The sequence below is a fragment of the Schistosoma mansoni genome (genome assembly GCF_000237925.1).
Source record: "Schistosoma mansoni, WGS project CABG00000000 data, chromosome 3 unplaced supercontig 0077, strain Puerto Rico, whole genome shotgun sequence".
Classification (NCBI taxonomy): domain Eukaryota; kingdom Metazoa; phylum Platyhelminthes; class Trematoda; order Strigeidida; family Schistosomatidae; genus Schistosoma; species Schistosoma mansoni.
The window spans coordinates 1,587,896-1,610,889 of record NW_017386007.1 but is presented as its reverse complement, the minus strand read 5'-3'; the positions used below and the strand labels follow the sequence as shown (position 1 = coordinate 1,610,889).

At 36.6% G+C, this 22,994-nt stretch overlaps 1 protein-coding gene across 1 annotated transcript in view; it reads right to left on the bottom strand.

Moving 5' to 3' along the window:
* Positions 1-22,994, bottom strand: part of Smp_161670 (beige/beach protein-related) — a gene marked incomplete at both ends in the record, with an annotated part of 112,157 nt that overhangs the window by 5,485 nt on the left and 83,678 nt on the right. The window contains 9 exons of the mRNA XM_018791404.1: positions 2,829-2,991; positions 6,151-6,313; positions 6,673-6,803; positions 7,794-7,934; positions 9,198-9,322; positions 11,104-11,199; positions 14,549-14,656; positions 15,933-16,075; positions 21,008-21,450. Coding sequence (XP_018645460.1) covers positions 2,829-2,991; positions 6,151-6,313; positions 6,673-6,803; positions 7,794-7,934; positions 9,198-9,322; positions 11,104-11,199; positions 14,549-14,656; positions 15,933-16,075; positions 21,008-21,450 — 1,513 coding nt within the window. The remainder of the gene's footprint in view (positions 1-2,828; positions 2,992-6,150; positions 6,314-6,672; positions 6,804-7,793; positions 7,935-9,197; positions 9,323-11,103; positions 11,200-14,548; positions 14,657-15,932; positions 16,076-21,007; positions 21,451-22,994) is intronic.

Sequence of the window (22,994 nt, the reverse complement as noted above, 5' to 3'; positions counted from 1 at the left end):
ATAGATTGAAAATAATGGAAAAAAACACATTAGGATTGATTAGAATTAGATTAGATTAATCAATAACTGATAGTTACCATGTGTACATTAATGATGAGCTTCGTGAAGGAATTCTCAAAGTGCTAGTGCGAAGTCATGATCAGTGGAACTAATCCATGTCAGGTATAGACAGGTATCTAACTCAGTACAATGCGCAATATTGTGGATTGGTTGAGGTTAGACATTAACACTGTTGGATATCGGCAAGTTTAGCGGTCTATATGTTAAGCGTTCTCGAGCATTAACCGAAGTCCCCGGGTTCGGATCTTGTGTGCAATATCGTAGATGTACACTGCTGAGGAGTCCTATATTAAGACGAATCGGTCATTCAGTGCTACCAGGTTTTCAGTGGTCGTCTAACATCAATCAATTTATGATCTCAATCAAAAAGTTAATAATCTCCACAATCCTATACCGATAATCGACAACTGTTTATTCACCATTCAAGACTCTTCAGTAGTGATTATTCATAATCTAGTTCTATATAAAGCCAAATATAAATTCAAGGCTTATTACTAGAATAATATTTTTCAACCATTAATCTGATAGATTAGAATGTTCTGGATTTAAATCTACGTACAATTGAGAGGTAGAATTTACAGCCCTAGTGAATCACTTTGATGATGTGATATATTCTCTAAGCTAAATGGTATGAATGTAGAGTGGTCATTGTCATTCTAGACAACACTTTTCAATATCTATGTCATGTTGAAATGATATTCGTCAGTATTTCCTATAGATGATCATATACCAGTCTATGAGATCTACAATACTTTCATACACCTTCTGGTTAATGTTGATTTATAATGAACATTACTATCAGTTTGTAGAAAGTCTTGAGTGAATCCTTTCTGGCTAAATTAATCAGATAGGGAATAGAATAGTTTGAAGTAATTAGATTGGTTGATAATTACGGAGATGAGGAATAATATAGAAGTGAACGAAGACTTGATAGGGATACCGTTTATTGTACAATGCACCATCATACAGTGATTTATGGTAAGATGCAGTCCGGTTTGCTTGTTTATAAACGCAGTATGTCTGAAATATATAATTCATATAAAGGAGGCTGATTTCGATGTTCCTAACTGAACTGGTTGGGTTAGGTGAGAAATTACTATCTTGAAGGACCAATAAGAACCCAGAGTTGACTCTAAGCTACTCGTACTGGTTTATGCGTCATTGGTCTGGCCAGTAAGTCGGTATTGTAATTGGCAATCATATCACGTGATAATTAAAGAGCGATAAGGACATAACATATGCTACACACAAATTCTTAATCTATATGATACATTTCAGATATCTGTACATGTATAATCTGAAAAACTGGCCATCTATTTACATTTGTGAAGAGCTTAACTGATTCCTGTTAAACAGGCAATAAATATTATTTGTATACATTTGTGAATGATAATGAAAAATTAAATATTGAACAAGTTCTTAAATGAAAATCTAATTGATAAGTAAAGATGGAAGGTGGCTAGTAGTGGAATCTAGGATGCACGCAACTTCATCCTATTTGGGACTCGTCAGGTGGATGTTCCTGGATCACATAGTTGAGAAGTTACAAACCAACAAAACCAACTGAATTAAACTTCGCTTCATTTCACAAGCAGGTAGCCATCAGGACTTAGTAGCTAAGAGGATAACGTGATGGTGTTTGAAGCGAACGATACCGGGTCCGAGTCCCAGGGTGAACATCAACCCTGGGACGCAGGGGCATCCAGCTGACGAGTCCTAAATGGGACGATACGCGTGTCCTACATTCCACCACTAGCCGCTATCCACCTTTTCTGAAAAATTGTTTTATTTATGACATAAATAATGGAAGAAAGGTTGTACAAGATCATGGATCAGTTTAGGTTAGACATTAACACCGTTGGATGCCTTTTCAGTGAGCTAGAGGTTAAGTGTTCTTGCGAGAGACAGAAGATCCTGGGCTCCACTTTATTTGTTGTGGAATGGTGGATACACACTGTTGAGGAATCTCACATTACGATGAGACGGCCATCTAGTACTTCCAGGTTTTCAATACTGATCTAGCTTAGATCAACTCATGAATTCAACTAATAAAAAATAACTGAGATAATCAAATGTTTATGACAAACGCCTAACAGATCAAATAATGAAAATCATCCAATCATATATAAAAGTTGTATGTTTCCAACTAGAGTCCTCATCGTCGTCATCGTGTTTCGGGGTTCATAAATCTTCATTTGTACCTGTCTTTGTGTTCTGACTTTCACGTTGTGGGAATTACAGTGATTCCTTGTTTTACAAGTATAAGCGATAGGGATCCCAACTTTATACTCAGCAACGACCCCATATAATAAAGTAGCATTCAATCATATACATAAGTGATATGAGAAGAAATTTCATTCACTATTCATTGTCTCTAATCGGTTTTAAACATCGTTGGGAAGATTCAAACAAAAAATATCAAGTGAATTTAGACTTCACTCCATTGCGAAAAGCAAGTGTTTATCAGAACTCATTAGCTAAGTGGATAACGTGATAGACTTTGAAGCAAATGATACTAGGTTTGGAGTCCTGGAGTGAACATCAACTCTGAAATGTAGATACATCCTGATGACGAGTTCCAAAATAGGACGAAGTGTCGTATGTGTTCTGACTTTTGCGTTGTGGGAATTGAAGTGGTTCCTTGTTTTACAAGTATAAGTGATAAACAATTCCAACTTAATAATCAGCAACGACCCCAATATAACAAAGTAACATTCAATCATATACATAAGTAATCTCTAATTGGTTACAGAAATTGATTTACTCACTTTAAGTAATTGACTTGGAGTTTGTCCAAAATTTTGTATCATACTTTCGAATGCTTCACGTTCATAGGAATTAGTAATCTTATCTAAATCTACAGCACCTTCATATGTTACAAAATTGAATACATTCAATGCATTCACAGCATCTGGACCACGTTGTTTACAACTGTAAATAATAAAAGAAAGATTTGATTAATATCAGAAGGGGTATCGTGGATATGATAGGAATTGCAATAGGTGATAGGTCCTGGGTTCGAATCTTGCAAGACAGGATCGTGGATGAGCACTGCTGAAGAGTCCCACAATAAGACGAAACGGCCATCCAGTACTTCCAGGTTTTCCATGGTGTTCTAGCTTCAATCGACTCATGATCTCAACAATTGAAATAAATAATTAAACGTTTTATTATCATAACATGAAAGAATCCAATTTATTACCATCTATACTTGATTCACTGAAGAGGAAATTAGTAAAAAAAAAGTTGGAAGTGGATAGGACATACATTAAGGAAATCACCAAACTGCATTACGAGGCAAGCGCTAACTTGGAATCCGGAAGGGAAGCGGAAAAGAGGAAGCACAAAGAACACATTACGCTGGGAGATTGAAGCAGATATGAAAAAAATGAATGACCACTGGTAGGAACTGGAAAGGATTGCCCAGGACAGAGTTGGATGAAGAATACTGGTGGTCTATACTCCTCCACAAGGGGTAATGGACGTAAGTAAGTAAGTATATTTGATTCAATATCATTGGGAAGTTGTTACGCAATGTCACTACCTAATTAAAGTAAAAATAATAATAATAATAATAACCATTCAACCTCTCTTCTGAATAGTCTGAAGATTAAGCACTCGCTAAGAGACCTGAAGGTCTTGGGTTCGGTCGTCGGTGGTGTGGTGTGTGCTACTAATGTCAACAGATATAAGAAGTAGTATGTATCACCAATCAAAATGGAAATACCTGGTGGCAAAATGTTATAGAGATCAAAGAAAAGAGAAAGAGAACAAAGAATGACCAGCATAGAAACGAAGGAACAATGAAGTCTGAGACGGTTGATTGACATTTTGCAAGTGATGTATTTACTGCATGGTTCTCAGATTTTATTATGTTCTGTAATTTTGTATTCACATACAAAGGTTGTCCTCACTTGTGTTTTCGTTCACTACAGTGGGGTTATCGATATGAAAGATCCACTTAGGCGAGTCGAAAAAACCATGACTCCACACCAATGGTTCACATAGGCTCCAAGATCCTGAAGGGACAAAAAGCGTATGAACCTATTGTTGGTCACTGGCTACCATGGGAATGCATTTCCTGACGTTGCCCCACTGCCCTGTGGATTAGACCTTTAGGTCAAAGGTTCGGAGAGTGACCTCCTAAGAAAACTACCTGCTTCAGTTTGGGCACCCGGACAGTATCTCAGACCTCACACAAATCGAATGATTTATGTGGCGAATATCTACTCGGTCCCTCCTTGAACTAGTGTTTATGCCTTTAAATAAATATCCATGAAATAATGCATCGATAAATATTCCATATGATAACTTCTGAGATATCAACTATTTATAACTGATAAGCAAAGATGGATAGTGGCTAGCAGTGGAATCCAGGACGTGCGTTTCGTCCTATTTGGGACTCTTAGGTCCTAAAAACATCAATGAGAAGATCCAAACAAACAATACTAAGTAAATTTCAACTTCACCCCATTGCAAAAGCAAGCGGCTATCAGGACTCAGTGACCAAATGGATAACGTGATGGCGTTTGAAGCGAAAGGTACTAGCTTCGAGTCCCAGAGTGAACATCAACTCTGAGATGTAGGTACATCCAGCTGACGAGTCCCAAATAGGACGAAGTGTCGCGCGTCAAACTGGATTCCACTGCTAGCCACTATCCATCTTTGTTTATAATGCTTGTTAATTTAGGCTATATCGAGGCAATACGCACAGTATGCACATATGCCAATTAGAGACTGACCAGTTGCAGTCCTAAAAACATCAATGGGAAGATCCAAACAAACAATACTAAGTATATTTATAACTGACTTTAATAGCCAATGATTGTAAGAAACAGATTTACTTCAATATTTGTATTCATTATTGTTTGAATTAATTCAAGGAAGAACAAACATTCACTTAATCAGTCATACATTCAAATCATTCATTGAGAAAGTATGTGTGAATGTAAAGCGATTTGCTCAAAGGTAAAGCTTTAACTTACATAACTAACTATAAAACATTAGTGTTATATATAAATCTTAGATTCTTGCTATACTTGAGCACTCGAACGCTAGGATCCTCCAAGTCTCAAATGAGAAGACAGAAGATAAAGTGAAAGGAATACTATTCCAAATAGTGTCAAATATGGTACAAAACTTTCAAGTATTTGTAGTTTTCAGTAAAAACAAAATCATCATTATAGTCATGCAATCTGCATTTAGGGGGGTTTTAGCATTTATCCAATAAGGAAGCTACATATACAGATTCTGGAATATTCTTCCAAAAGATGATTGGATGGAATATCTTCATCTCTGTCTAAGTTACTTAGAGCTTCCTTGAGTTCACCTATGGGCCGTCCTTACAATTAGATAAGTAATCTTTCAATAAATCAACATTTAATGTACAGTTATAGTTGTTTCATTGTAGAATGTAGTTTCACATGTTTTGACAAACAATTATCTACGCAACATACTTAATGTTCGTCGACTGGATACCATCATAAACGACCTAATGTAGATGAGAATAAACTAGCCTCGAGATGAAGAGGAAATTAGGAAAAGATGTTGGAAGTGAATAGGACATACATTACAGAAATCATCAAACTACATCATGAAGCAAGCAGGAACTTGGAATCCTGAAAGCAAGGAAGCAAGTAAAAGAGAATGATCAAGGAACACACTAAGTCGGGAATCGGAAGTTGACATGACAAAGATGAATAGCAACTGGAAAGGATTTCCCATGACAGGGTTTGATGGAGAATGCTGATGAGTGGCCTATGCTCTTGCACGAGAGTTAACAGGCGTAAGTAAGTAATTATTGAAAACTATTGGTAGCTCAATAATAAGCTACTCATCAAAGAAAACTGAAGTTCGGGATTCTGATCCCATGCGGTATATTTTGCTATGAGATCTCGAAGTACAATAGAACGACTTCACAATGTTTATTGGTTTCAAGTAAATATTTAATGTATATCAGTTCGTTGAAACAAAAAAATGTCGATATGGCATTATTGATTTCGAAATAAACAAACATTCAAGTTAATTTTATTTTCACATTTATACTACTAACAATATTAATAGTAATATAAGTAATTAATTAAAATTTACCCAAAAATTAAATCTATCCATAAGTGTAAATGTGCTGAAACATAGTCAGATTCCAATGCAGCACGATGTTTACGTATAAATTCTTCTGGTGATGAAGCCCAATTCGGTAATTCCACATCATTGATTCGATTTTGATTGTATTGACGAAAGCCTAAGTCAAAATCTATTGTTTGTTTTTTGAAAAAAGAAAGACTACAGTATTACATTGATAAGTCAATATTCCAATAGGATTAAACATTGCAGTTATAAACATCAATGAGAAGATTCAAGTAAACAATATCGGGTGAATATAGACTTCAATCCATCGCAAAAGCAAGCGGCTATCAGGATTCAGTAGCTAAGTGGATAACGCGATGGAGTTTGAACCAAATGGTACTGGGTTGGAGTCCTGGAGTGAACATCAACTCTGAGATGCAGATACATCCAGCTGACGAGTCCCACTGCCAGCCGCTTTCCATCAGTATTTTTTAAAAAAAATGTAACTTGAATATATACATCTATAGAAGAAGTGATATAACTTACTATTACTGTTTCGTAGAAATTCGGGTAAAAAGAAGAATTCCGGAATTAACTCCTTATTATCATTTGGATTATCTAATATAAAACGCCATGCTTTTGGGATAGAATAGAATTGACGATCTGCAACATCAAATCTATAAATTGTTTTTAAACGAAAGAACAATAAAAAAGACTGATAAGTTGTAGTCCTTAACATCAATAGGAAAATCCAAGCAACCAAAACAATAATGAACTTAACCTTCACCCCATTGAACAAGCTAGTGGCTACCTAAACTCAGTAGATAAGGAGGCGGATAACTTATTGGCGTTTGAAGCAAACGTTACTGGGTTCGAGTCCCAGAGTAAACATCAACTCTGTGATCCAGGTACATCCAGATGATTAGTCCTAAATAGAAAGAAAAGGCGTCCATCTTGGTTCCCACTACTAACTAATATCCCGGATGTACTTATGTCAACAACAGAGACAGTATTCCAACAATTGAAGAATATATGAAACTCAAAATGACTGTCAATTAATATCAAAGTCACAATATTCAATACAAATGTCAAGACAGTTCTACTGTGAGAAGCTGGAACATGGAGAACTACTATAAAGATCATCAGAAACGTACAAGTAATAATAAGCAATTGTATACACAAATTACTCAATGTCCGTTGACCGTATACTTATCAGCGAAAATGTAATATGTGAGAGAACAATCCAACATTCAGATGAAGAGGGAATTAGTAAAAGATTTTAGAGGTAGATAAGAAAATCATCAAACTACAACATAAGGCAAGTGCTAACTTGGAATCCTAAACTGAAAACTAAAAAAGGGAAGTCAATGAACATGTTGTGTCGGAAATTGAAGGCGGACATCAAAAGAATGAACAGTACGTAGGAATAAGTGAAAAGGGGAGTCCAGAACAGAGTTGGTTTAAGGATCCTGGTTGATGGTCTATGCTCCTCAATGAAGGGTAACAGACGTAATTAAGTAAGTAACTCCTCTTGAAGCCCTTCTAGGATTACTATCAGTCCTAGAGTCGTATAAAAGAGGGAGGTTAGATATGGATTTAACAACAATACCCTATAAAAATGAATATTACTTGAAGAATATAATAAACACTAACTGAATTATACTAACTTATTTCCATGTAAATTTACATGATACGTTGTAAATGGTTCCAAACGGACAAGATAATGCAGGACACCAGCAGCACTTGAATAATGTGTTCCATGATGAAATTTTTGCATAATACCACTTGGATCTTCAAATGAATTATATCTTAAAAGGTAATATAAGCGAGAGAGAGGGGGGAAATGTAATTCATGATAATACTGATTTATCAGTATGGGGTTGTAGAGATTGCTAAATTTTTGATCGAGATTATGAATCGATCAATTTTAGGCCATCATTAAAAACCTGGAAACATTAGATGGCCGTTTCGTCGTAGTACGGGACTCCTCAGCATTGCACGTCAACGATCCTGAGTCCGAACCCTTCATGCGTGGTCTTGATAGTCTAATATCGATCGACTCATGATTTCAATCAAAAAGATAATACTGATACTAACAAGTATGATTCTATAGAAGAACATTTTCAAATGTTTGTTCTCTACGTACTCAGGTAAACATTTCAACAAGCGATACACAAATAACTTAAATTTTATATTGAACGTTCAATGTAGTTAACTGATTGGAAGGTAGCAGGCTTGTTTAATGATACTGCCCGACTTTACAAACTATAATACGTTAAAAGTCAACTTCTTTGCAATGATGTATCCCTTATTTCATGTTAAATGGTTACAGCAGTTCGCTCTGTTCTTCTTTAAGGCTACGAAACGTGGTCATTAAGAGTAGAAAATACTCGAAAGTTACTAGTATTTGACCACAGATGTCTTAGAAATATTGCTTGCATCTGCAGGGATCACTGGGTAAGTAATAGTGAATTTAAACTCAGGGTATTAGGGAATGATGGTAAATCAGTTGATGAGGTTGTGAATTTTCATCAACTGAAATGGTTGGGTCACCTGTTACGTATGTCTAAAACCGATTACCACGACGCGCAATGCTGACTAGTATTGGGGATGGTTGGAAGAGAGTTAGGGACGGTCAAACTAAAACGTGGCATCAGAGCATTAAGTCACTAACTTCTAGTCTGAGCCATGTTGGTAGTTCCAGACTACTTGGTTGGGGTTCGCGTGACTATCGTAACCAATGGTTGGAGACTCTAGGTGACATGGCTCACAATCGATCACAATGGTGCAGGTGTATACACTCTTTATCTTCCCTTAAACCTCGACAATAAAATTGCTTCATATCTGTCTTTCTTCCTGTACTATATCCTTTTGTACAACCTTTCTTTTATATATTACCACCACTAAATGAACTACTTCTATGAATTCGATGTTGATCTTGTGGTGTTAACGAGGTATGGCAACTTGGACCAATGCATAAATATACCTGGTCCTACGTTGTAGCTGACTGACTGACGGACTCATCTTTACACAATCAATAATAAGTTAAAAAAATAAGTTAAAAGACTTACTTCTCTCTAATTTGATTAATAAATTTTGGATTCGCTAATCCTATAGGACGTGAAAGATCACGAAATGTATGCTGGGAATTTAAATCTAATTCTGATGAAGTATAATCAGCTAATATCCATGGAAACTATAACATGAAATTTCAGAAGAAGAAGAAGAAGAATAAACAAGAGACGAAACAATGACATTCACTTACATACTTAGTTTATGATATGGCAAAACTTTATAGCCAATACCATTAGTGAGTAAATGCGGCGAGACTATAATTTATGGATAAGCCAATCAGAAGCCTTTCAGGGATTTCAAGGTCACGGCGCCGATTTTAGTACCTGATGCTCATGTACGATCCGTTCACAGAGAATTTTAGAGAAGACATGACAATTAAGCGGCTACAACAAATGAGACTACTAAGAAGTTCCTGTATTTGTAATTACGAGTATTTAATGACTTGTAGACCTTGTGCAGACTACCGTGATATTGTCTTTCGATGTAATAAATGTTGAAGGAAGACGTTTGCTAGAATAGGAATCTTTATCGTTCGATCCAGATTGAGACTATGGCATATTATAATAATTGCCGCCAACTGTATAATAAAAGAACCAGTAACATTGGCTGCAATAATCGCAGATGTTACTGAAGCTTTGGCTGTTCAACAGGTATGAGTATTGTAGGGACATATCCATAATAAAAATGATAGACCTACACAATCGGAATACACACAAACAATATTGAAGCTATGTGATCGAGGCTGAGAGAGTTTTTGTGACCTTATCATGGTTCCAGAGACCAACTATTATGGAGCCATATGGATGAGTTACTCTATCTTATGCATTACTGTTTCGGAACCTTTGAACCTTTTTCTAACCTTGACCATATAACCTTGGACCATATAAAAGAAGTGTATCCACTTTAATTCTTTGGTTTTGTATAATATATTTTTACTCTATGCTTACTGTTTACTGATTGGCTAACATATCTCAAAGTCACCTAAGATTTGTTCAAAGGTCGTCCATAAATTATAGTTTCGCCGTAAATGCTTTACACTTGACATGGTTGAATTCCATTAGTTATGGTTGTTTCATTAAAACTCTGGTAATCATCCTTCATATTAGAAAAAAGCAAGCAAACAACTATTACTAGATTGAAGGGTTTTCAGAGATTGTTATATTTCATAGATCATATCACTATGCCGGAAGTCATGGTGAAAAGCCCGTAGCTAGTGGAGTTTAATCATATCAGCCGAAATACAGTTATTCATCAATGGTATTGAAAGACGATTATGTTACACGATTGTATACTGATACAGTGGCAAAGATGTTGAAAGCTGATAAAGAGACTTAAAGGTCCTGGTTCCAACCTTCAGAGAAGTCGTAGGTGCGCAGTACAAAGAAGGCTTATGTTAGGATGAAACTACTGTCCAATATTTCCTGGTTTTCAATAGTTGTTTAACTAAGACCAGTTATTGATGTAAACTCTGGCATTTATTCACTGCGAAAAACCTTTTATACGAAATCCATTCAGACGTAGGTTGTAAACATGCGATGTCTTGAATTAGGGACTCAATAATTAGCTTTACACATCGAGCTAACAACCTAATCTAATCTCCTACAACTTATTTCAATGCATAAAGTATACTCCTATATGACTTATATACCTTATAGACTATAAATTGAAACTGATTCACATCACAAACTGAAATCTGCTAAAGAACTACCAGAAACCAGAGGGGTACTTGACAATACCCGACCCAATTCACGAGTTTCTGAGACCACAGTTTCCAGGTTTCTTAAATTAAGACCAAACAAGAATCTCGTATTTCTAGGTTCCCAATAGTTTTACTTACTTGATATCAGTATGTGAAGCACACTGAGTTCAAATAGTCATCTTCAAAAAGGTTCTACTACTTACCACAGGATATTGACCTAAATCATTAAATGTTCGACCAGCTATTGTATTCAAACGCATTAAATATTCAAAATTTGATATTTCTCTATTTACCCAACGCTAAAAATATAGAAAAAGAAGGGGTTTTGTGGATATTATAGTTATTTTATTATTTGAGATCATGAATCAATTGATGTTAGACAACCATGGAAAACCTGGAAGCACTAGACGGCTGTTTCGTCCCATTGTGGGACTCCTTAAATGTGCGCACCCACGGTCCCGCCTCTCGAGATTCCAACACAGGATCTATCCGTTTTGCGCGCAAGCGCCTAACCACTAGACCACTGAGCCGGCCGGAATCCAACGGTGTTAATGTCTAACTTCAACCGATCCACGAAATTGAGCGACACATCCCCCGTTGTCTTCAGTGAGTTACTATCTCACAACAGACCTGGTTGAACTCCACTGATCACTGCTTCTCACTGGAACTCCAGGATTTACTTCTTGAAGCCAGTCGTCTAATTATCCCGATATAACGGGATATAAGTGCACACATCACAAGACCTCGCCGAGATTTAAACTCGGGTTGCTGGATTCAAAGTCCGAAGTGCTCACCGCTACATCACGAGGCCACAGTCACGTCGAAATATATCCTTAATAATTTTTGATTAAAGATATATTGTGGAACTCTTCATTTTGACGTTAATTAGATTGGACAATGCTGTCGATAGTCTCATCATTTTTGTAGTCCGGGATCTGACTCCAGTTATATCATACAAATGAATGTTGTTAAAATATACATCCCGGCTACCCTCGTATATTATTATTGACTTAACTCGTGTTGATGAATTATGAAACTAAATAGGTCAATTACGAGAATGGATGTTTGAACACGTATATTTTGTACACTCGTTGACCTGAACAGACAATCAGAGAATCGCAACAAATAGAGCGAAACGAAAGGACACGGAGTGGAGAAGGTACGTGAACCAACTATATTTAATCAAGCGTTAATCGTTATTCATAGTCACACAAAAACAAGTTACAGACATGCGATGAATGAGATAAGTGTTGCACACATATACTTTCATATTAAAACAGTAAAGGTGGATGGTTTTATTAAGGGGTCACACGCGGAGCCTTTGACCCAAATATTTGATCTACAAAGCAGTGGAGCATCGTAAGGAGATCCAGTCCCGTGGAAGCCGGTGACCAACGATTGATTCATACGCCATTTTTCCCTCCGGATAATGGAGCCCATGTACACCATTGGTTTGGAATCAGGGTTTTCCAACTCCCCCAGGTGGATTTTCCGTGTCCATCAACCCGGTTAAAGCGCCGGACATTCGCTTTTCATCCTCTCAATTTTGTGAACAACACTCTCGCCACGAGAAGGCAGTAAGCAGGATTTTCCTGGAAGAGGTTATATACGCGTGACCATATGAGAGCATTTCGAGAGGGGGAGCGGACTCTCCACACTCTCGGCCGTACCAAGCCATTTGGGGGCAAATCAAAATAGGCAAAACTAGACAGTTGTTTAATGAGTTTGAGACTCTTCAGCAGTGTACATCAACAATCCCTAAATTACCATAGTTAGGAGTTGTATTCGACTATATTAGAAATGAAATAGAAATCACAAATGACAATGTATAACTGTTACGTAATATCGTTAATTGACTGAATCCGAAATTTCTACCTAATGGTTTAAATCTAGTATGTTCGTTGAAAAATCTGAAGGCTCTAGGTTCAAGTTTACTGTAGGGTCGTAAATTTGAAAAGTTGTGAAGCGTCGAAGAACTATTGTATCATTCTTAATTTACACTTAGTTCGACTTTTACTTTACAAACAGTTCATTGTTCTTTGATATGTAAATTATTCCTTGTATTGTAGACCTGTCAATATCACATAAGAATTTTGAAGGTATTCAATCTAATAACGAATTCATGGTTCTTCTTTTTCTGGGAATCTTGCGATTTTCGTTGTGTTGAAGCTTATCATAAAACACCTAACTGTATAAAGCACGGTTTTCATGCTATTACACCTACATACAGCAAATCATTGATGAGCATAGTGAATCTGATGTAGATGTGAAGGCGAGGATTAGCAAAGCAAGAGCAGCATATTTATAACTTAAAAAACCATCTGGAACTCAAAACAACTGTCTGTCAACCAACACCAAGATCAGAATTTTCAACACAAATGTCAAGACAGTTCTACTGTATGGAGCGGAAACGTAAAGAACTACGAAAGCCATCATCCAGAAGATACAGATGTTTATTAACAGTTGTCCATGCAAAATACTTCGGATCTGTTGGCCGGACACTATCAGCAACAAGTTGTTGTGGGAGAGAACAAACCAGATTTCAGAGGAAGAAGAAATCAGGAAGAAGTGCTGGAAGTGGATAGGACACATATCTGAAAAAGCACCCAACTGCATCACAAAACAAGCCTCTACTTGGAATCCTTAAAGCCAAAAGAGAAGAGGGAGACCGAAGGACACATTACGTCGAGAAATAGGGACAGACATGAGAAAAATGAGCAAAAATTAGATAGAAGTAGAAAGAAAGGCAAAAGACAGTGTGGGTTGGCGAATGCTAGTCGGCAGTCTATGCTCCATTGGGGGGTAACAGGCGTAAGTAAGTAAATACAGTAAGAAAGAAATTTATTCCTTTAATGGAAAGTTTTGAGAAAACAGATTAACAGAAATCAACTGAAGGACCAATGAACAACACTCACTAGCGACTAGATTCAAGATGGATTTCTTGGTGTTCTATTGTGAAGCTATCATCAGTAGAGTTCAATCGGTGTCAATTATGAGACAGTTATCTACCTAAGAAAATGGATATACAATCAACTTTTGCTTAGAAATGACATTCTGATATGTGCCACTGATGTCAACAGACATAAGTAGTATGTATCATCAATCAAAAGTGAAATACCTGGTGAGAGAATGCTATAGAGATCGAAGAAAAGAGAACGCGAACAAAGAATGATAATTGTGGAAACTGAAGAACAAGGAAGTCTGAGACGATTGATTGACATTTTGCAATTGAAGTATTTACTGGATGGTTCTGCGATTTCACTAAGATGCTCTGTAATTTTCTATTCTAATACATTCAATTAGTCCCCACTTGTGTGTTCTCATTCACTACAACATTACTTGATTAATCAATGAAACCTCTAAGAGATCCATATCATCCATGACTTAACATCAAATTGAATCCAAAACCAATAGATCAAATTACTTTGTCAATATTCAAAGGTACTTAGTCAATAAACAGACAAAAACTAAACTCCCGAGCGCACCCGATTAGGGTTCGTCGCGAGTTTCAACCCACCGAAGTGCAATGGTGAGCCTTCACCCGGGGTCAGAGCATTCCTGATCACCCTGGACCCGGCGCCAGGTAAGTTGATGAACTTCAGTGAAAGAAAAACTAAGATAAAATCAATGAATGACATGATAACTTACTTCTGTAAGTCCAGATAATTTAAGTGTTTCTCTAGGATTACGACCTTGATTACAAACTAATCTTGGTAATCGTAAACTCATAATAATCGAATAGAATTTATTACGAATCTAGTTTTGAAAATGAAATAGTAAAGAAAATTTGTAACTAAAGTGAAAGATCTTGGGTGAAGTTTTGTTCTTCGATATGGATCGTTTGATTGTGAAGCTTTCATCATTCGTCTGATCCAAGTCTACAGGATAAGCTGTGAACTATATGTGAACACTTCACTTCCACTTAAAAGTTGTGCTGATGAGATCATTCAGAATAAACAATGAAATCCCCACAACCAAACCATCCAGCTCAGAGAACAAAACTACCTAATTATAAGCAAAGATGTACAATGGCTAGCAGTGGAATCCAGGATGTGCGTCACTTCGTCCTATTTGGGACTCATTAGTTGGATGTACCTGTATCTCAGAGTTGATGTTCACTCTAGGACTCCAACCCAGTACCGTTCGCTTCAAACTCCATCGCGTTATTCACTTAGCTACTGAGTCCTGATAGCCGCTTGCTTGTGCAATACGGTGAAGTTTCAATTCACTTGGTATTGTTTGTTTGAATCTTTGATTTTTAGGACTGCATTTGATCGGAACTATGCGTATGGAATGTAATATGATTTACTATGATGCAGAATGTTCATTCAACATAATACCCTTAAGTTTTCAAATGTTTTTTTAAGGATTTCAAGGAGACTATTACAGACTTATCTAGAAAATATTCAGTCAATAAATAACTAAAAAAAAATAAAGTAACGACATTTTGTGCACAATATTTTGTACAAAACGTTTGCCTACTTATAAGTAGTTACAAATTATAATAGAAATTAATTTATCTATCGCCAAAATAAAAACTGGTACATTCGAATGGCTCGTGATAGTTTTACTTTTCAATTAACAGTTCTTATCTGACAAGTTAAACAATCATAAACTGTCAATGCCTAACACGATATACTTTGTTGCCTAACATCTGATTAGGTTGGGAAAGGTACAAAACGAATATACTAAACTATGGTAACACTACACAGAAACACTAACTGTTGATTTGAGCTATTTTGAAAAGACTAGTCGTCCTAGATTAAGATCTGTGAGACAATCCGAATATATATGACTAAATACTTGAAGCTTCAGTAGTACGTATCTTGGATTTCTATGTTAAACCATCGTTCAATTTGTTTGATTTCTTTAAACCGTTAATCTCACTATTTCAACTCCATCAATTTTAGTTGCGTAAATAGCCCCTCTATCCCTAAGTTTTTATGTCAAATGTTACAACTTCAACAGTATTAGACACTTACTATCGATTTAATAGGGAAATATGATAGAAACCGCCTCAATTCCAACTTACCTTAGTTTCAAAGTTGAAAAAATAATTCGAATTATTTTCAAAAAAGATCTCAATAGCTGAACGACGTAGATTATAACGACGTAAGTGAATCTCACGTAATTTAGATAATGACCAATTATATCGAATATAGAATATTTGTTTGACTGAAAAAGTGAAATAAATGAAAATATAAAGAATAAATTAGCTAGTAGATCATTCAAGTACATATAAACAGTGGTTTGCAGTGAGATCCTAGATGTACGTTTCATCTAATGTAGAACTCATCAGCTAGATGCGCCTGTAGTGAATGAGAACATAGGTGAGAACAACCAACTATGTATAGAGCACAAATTACGTTACTTGGTAAAATACAAAAACTATGCTATGATACTCTATTTCCAAAATGTTCTTTAATTGTCTCAGACTTCATTGTTCCTGGATTTCCATACCAACTTCCTTTTTATTTCTTCTCTTCTTGATCTTTTCAATCTTCTGCTGTCAGATATTCTATTCTTTACTCAAAATATATACTACTTATGTCGATATAAGTAGCTCACACCACAGTACCTGTATCCAATAGTTGATATTTACTCCTTGAATTCAAACAAGTACTGTTTGCTTCAAATGCCATTGAGCAATCCATTTATCTACTGAGTTTAGATAGACAATGGCTTGCTCAATGAAGTGAAGTAGATATACGGAAACATTCTTTAAAACAAAATACAAACGTGAAATACTGGTGTCATACATATATATATATTTAGATTGATTAGTTTGCTTCTTCCTTCAAAATATCTGGGTTTTTAAAATAGTTGAATTTATGAGTCAATCTAAGCTAGATCGCCATTGAAAACATGGAATCACTGCACAACTGTTTCGTCGCAGTGTGGGACTTCTCAGATGTGAGCATTAATGAACCTATAGCACAAGGTAACGAACCCAGGACTTTCGATCTCACTTGCGAGCGATTCACCTCTGGATCACTTAACCAGCATCCAACGATGTTAATCTCTAACTTTAATCGATCCATTATCTTGAGCAACCCTTCATACTGATAATAATCATATGCTAACCAGTGACTAGATTCAAGATAGAACTTCTAATGTTCTAGTAAGAAGCGGTGATCAGTCGAGTTCAATTCGTGTCAGATGTGAGACAGTTATCAACCTCAAACAATGGGTGAAAAGCTGACCAAGACAATGGATCTATTGAAGTTAGACATTAACATAATTAGATGTCTGTAAGTTCAGTAGTCTAAAGGTCAAGTGTTTGCACAAGACCAAAGATCCTGGTTTCAAGTCCGTTCGTTATAGGATCATCGATGCGCACTGTTGAAGAGTCTAACTGTAGGACGAAACTCTTGATTAATGTTTCCAATGTACATCTTCCATAGTAACAACAACAAGAACAACTGAATAAGATCCATATAATACATAACATTTAATTCTATTATAACTTACAATCATTCAATTTGGTATCTTTGGCATCTTGTTTTTCACGCATAATTTTATACCCACGTGGTAGATATAATTGAGTAGTATTATAAGTAGTATTGTTAGTACTCATAGAATTATCATTATCATACATTAAATTATTCATTGATGCATCAAATATTAAACGATTTTGTGTTAATGTTAATATCCCATGGATTACTTTAATTGCTATCACTAATTGAGCATTGACACTTAATAGAATAGTTTTACCTTTTTGAATTTGTGGTATATAATTGACAACTGATTGTTGATAGTTGTTATGGTATAGGGAATTGAAAGAATTGGATGTATTCAATGTGGAAGATCTATCGAATGATGACGTAGACGACGTAAATGATTCATCATTGGATGTTTTAACTTTATTCAATGGTTCAAAATTGAATATATTATCATTGATTGTATTTTCAGGTGAAGGGTTTGAAGAATTGAATGAGATCATTCTGAAGAAATGGATATTAATAATGAAACAACTGAAACTTCAATTGATTCCAATACTTGAAATCATAAGTTAAAATTGAAGCTAGATCGCCATGGAAAACGTGAAGGCATTGCTTGGTTGGGGTCCGCACGACTACCGTAACCAATGGTTGGAGACTCTAGGTGACATGGCTCACAATCGATCACAGGGTATTAGGGAATGGTGGTAAATTAGTTGATGAGGTTGTAAATCTTCATCAACTGAGATGGTTGGGCCACGTGTTACGTATGCCTAAACACCGATTACCATGACACGCTATGCTGACTAGTATTAGGGATGGTTGGAAGAAAGTTAGGGGTGGCCAAACCAAAACGTGGCATCAGAGCTTGAAGTCACCAACCTCTAGTCTGAGCCACGTTGGTAGATGCAGACTACTTGGTTGGGGTCTGCGTGACTATCGTAACCAATGGTTGGAGACTGTGAGTGACATGGCTCACAATCGATCACAGGGTATTAGGGAATGATGGTAAATCAGTTGATGAGGTCATGAATCTTCATCAACCGAGATGGTTGGGCCACGTGTTACGTATTCTTGAATACCGATGACCACGACGCGCAATGCTGACTAGTGTAGGAGATGGTTGGAAGAGAGTTAGGGGCGGCCAATTCAAAATGTGGCATCAGTGCTTGAAGTCACTAACTTCTAGTCTGAGTCATGTTGATAGATGCAGACTACTTGGTTGGTGTCCGCGTGACTATCGTAACCAATGGTTGAAGACTCTGGGTGACATGGCCCAGAATCGATCACAATAGGACAGATGTATACGCTCTTTATCTTAACTTAAACCTTGAGATTAAAACCGCTTCATATCTGTCTTTCTTCCTATACTATATCCTTATATACAATTTTTCTTTTAAATATTACCATCATCAAATTACCTACTTCTACGAATCTGGTGTTCATCTTGTTGTGTTAACGAGGTATGGCAACTTGGACCGATGCATGTGTGTGCCTGGTCCTACGTTTTAGCTGACTGACTGACTGACTGGAAGCATTGGATGGCCGTTTCGTCCTATTGTGGGGCTCCTCAGCAGTGAGCTAAGAATTTAGATCTAATCTATCGTATCATATATCTTAATTACATTTCATCTAACTATTGTATATTCATTACCATGATTATCAGTTATGTTATATAGTTGAGATCATGAATCAATTGAAGCTAGACCACCAGGGAAAACCTGGAAGCACTGGATGGCCGTTTCGTCCCGTTGTGAGACTCCTCAGCAGTGCGCATCCACGACCCCGCCTCATGAGAATCAACAAAGAGTTATTCAAATGCAAGAATGTATAGTGATGTTTGAACATTCAAATGAATCATTGATTCATATACTTCCATTATTTCACTTACTTTAGAGCAACTATATTAAAGTACTAATGTGTAACTACTGAGTTTCAAGAAATTTCAAACCAATTATTTTTGTTTGATAATATGATACTACTTACAAAACGAATGGCGAGACTAAAATTTATGGATGACCTTTGAATGAATGTTAAGTGACCTTGATAAATATTAACCAATCAGAAAGCAGTTGGCATAGAGTAAAAATATATTGTTGAAAACTAAAGAATTAGAGTGGATTCACTTCTTTTACATGATTCAGAAACTTGTTAAGGTTAGAAAGAGGTTCAAAGTTTTTAAAATAGTAATGCATACGTCAAGGGAACTGATCCATATGGCTCCATAACAGTCGGTCTCTGAAAGCAGGATAAGGTCGCAAAAAACTCTTCCAGCCTCGACCACATAGCTTCAATAATATTTGTGTGTACTCCGGTTGTGTAAGCTTGTCATTTTTACTACGCATATATCTCTAAAATACTCATACCACTGAACAGCCGAAGCTTCAGTAACATCAACGAATATTTCAGCCAATGTAACCGGTGTTTTTATTATACACTTCGCAGCACTTATTATAATTTGTCTTAGTTTCGATCTAGATCGATCAGAATAAGTTCCTCTTCTAGAAGACTTCTTCCTCCAACGCATATTACATAGAAAGATAACATCATCACGGTAGTCTGCACAAGGTCCACAAGCCATTTAATTACCGCAATTACAAATAAAAGAACTTCTTAGTAGTCCCATTTTATTGTATTCACTCAATTGTCACGTCTCTAAAATCCTCTGTGAACTGACCGTATATGAGCATGAGGTACTGACATTGGTTCCGTTATAGTGAACAGAACACGGGTGGTGATCTGAGTAACCCACAGCACACCGTGACCTTGAAATCCCTCAAACAATTCCGATTGCCATGTCCATAAATTATAGTCTCACCCTCATTATTTGATAGCTTCACTAACTGATAGTTATAACCATTTAATTTGTTTCATCATTGTTACGTCTGGCCGATTGAACGCTATATTCGCTTCCCTAAGCTAGTTCCATATCCCCGAGCTAGAACTATACACCGACTTGAAGACCAGAGAAAAGGCACAAAGTGTGTGGTAAGCACTTTACTAAAGGGTTCAATCTTGTTACAGAAAATCATAGGTATTTATAGATGTTAGCCAATCCATTAACGACATATTATGATACCGACCAATAGTATCACGCCACGTTGGAACTCTAGAATGTTCCATCGTATTCTGATTGGCTGGGGCTCTTTATGAGCCTCTGGAGGCTCTGTTAGAGTTCTCCGGAAGCCGACTCAACAATCATATTGAAGAGTTTCTGCAGGGAATAAGCTGGATAATGTAAAGAACTGATAAGAAGAAGAATTATTTTAATTCTATACATCTGTTTACATATTAAGCCCATGTGCACCATTGGTTTGGAATCAGAGTTTTCCAACTACCTCAGGTGGACTTTCCATGTCCATCAACCCGGCTAAAGTGCCAGACATTCTCTTTTCATCCCCTAAATTTGGTAAACAACACCTCCGCCTCGAGAAGGTAATGAGTAGGACTTCCCTGACAGTGGCTATATACGCGTGGCCATGTGAGAGTATTTCAAGAGGGAGAGCTGACATACCAGGGTATTTGGGGGCCATATAGGCATCAAACCTTCAGTATCACCGTTCGTTATCAGTGATATTAAAATACTATCAAAACATACTAAACACAATACTAAACAACAAAACTACAACTTACGGAGTTTTTAAAGATTCATCTGGGATTAATGTACCACGCCGATCATCAGCTAGATAAAACTCATCATTGTCCGTATGTATCTCATCATTATTTGGTGTTGATGGATCATTTTCTTCAAATGATGTTTGATTTAATAGTTGAGGACGTTTAATAATCTGTCTCATTAAATAAAATTCATCATCAGTATTTGTATCTGCCATATCATCTTGTGAAGTTTCTAAACTATTTTCACTAGAAGAAGCTTTCAATGTAGATGATGAATGATAAATGGATGTCGTAGACAATGTTATATCAGGATTATAATGACCTACAGAAAGAGGTCGCATCCTCGATCGTACAAAATTCGTCAAAGATAAACCATCTCGTTTAGCGCTAGCATTTAGATGTGGATTGAAATGTAAATTTGGTTCTAATTTCGGTCGGATACGACATATTGTTTCTAGTTCACATAAACGCCAATGTTCAACTTTTGGATAGCTAACAGTTCAAAAAATAAAAAACAGAAGAATAGGACCATTATAAGAAAGATTATGGTCAGAAGATAGTTTTACTATAAACGATCATCCTTTGAAAAGATTACATCATAAGTAGTAAGTATCTGGTTAGCGCTTTTTTTTAAAGAGTTAGCTTTTCTACGGGATGGGGTCGCTAACCCCATGCCCGAATCTCCTCCTTTACCTGGGCTTGGGACCGTCAGTAACTCTAGAAGAGCTACAGGCGGAGTCTTCAATACGAACGTCAAGGCAGTCATACTGTACGGAGCTGAAACGTGGAGAACTGCTACATCCATCGTCAAGAAGGTACAAGTATTTATAAGCAGTTATGTACGCAAAATACTCAACATCCATTGGCCGGATACTATCAGCAACAGCCTTCTGTAGGAGAGGACAAACCAGCTTCCAGCTGAAGAGGAAATTAAGAAAAGACGTTGGGAGTGGATAGGACATACAATAAGGAAATCGCTAATGTGCATTACAAGGCAATCCCTAACTTGGAATCCGGAAGGGAAGTGGGAAAGAGGAAGGCCAAGAACACATTACGCCGGGAAATAAAAACAGATATGAAAAGGATGAATAACAACTGGAAAGAACTGGAAAGGAAGGCTCAGGACAGAGTTGGATGGAGAATGCTGGTGAGCGGCCTATGCTCCTCAACAAGGGGTAACAGACGTAAGTAAAGTATGTAAAAAAATTATCTACAAACCCAAACGAAATCGAAACAACCATCCAATGAATTCGGACCATCGTGAAGAACATGAAGCTCTTCGATTCAAGAATATAAATGCCCCTTACTAAAAAAATGCAAACTATGACGAAACAGCTGTTTGTTTCTACAGATTGTGTCACTGTGTAATGAAGACTAATTTAGAATTGATAAATTCTCCATTAGCTACCTCTAATAAATGTTATATCTCGAACTTAGATTCTTAGTATGTCGTGTAATACTTGAACAATCGAAGGCTAGAATCCTCCCAAGTGGCAAAATGAGGAAACAGAAGACTAGTAAGTAGGAATGTTATTCCCAACGCAGTGTTCAATATAGTACAAAAATCTCATGCATTTATAGTTTTTGGCTGAAAGTAAATCATGATTTCGGACAGCCAATAGGCACATAAGGGGGCCTTCTTATTCATCCAATAGAGAAGCTACACGTCAACATTCTAGAATGTTCCTTTAGCACTGATTGGATGGAACGTCTTCAACTCTTTCTGAGCTTCTTGAGTTTGCCAGCCAGCCATCCATTCAATAAACTAATAGATTATGGATATTTGTGCCTATTTAAACATAATCGTTGACTGAACCCTGCTAAACGAGTTTTCAATGGACGGTATTAAGCTATAAAACAGCTATACAGTGTGTCAGAGATTAAGTGGTTATAGACAATTAATAAGAAGGTCTTTTACTACTAAATTGCATGACTGTTAGTACTGGAAACCACAGATCTAATACTCTTTTAAATACTTAAACTTTTCATAGTTGAAATCATGAGTCAATTGAAGCTAGACCACCATGGAAAACCTG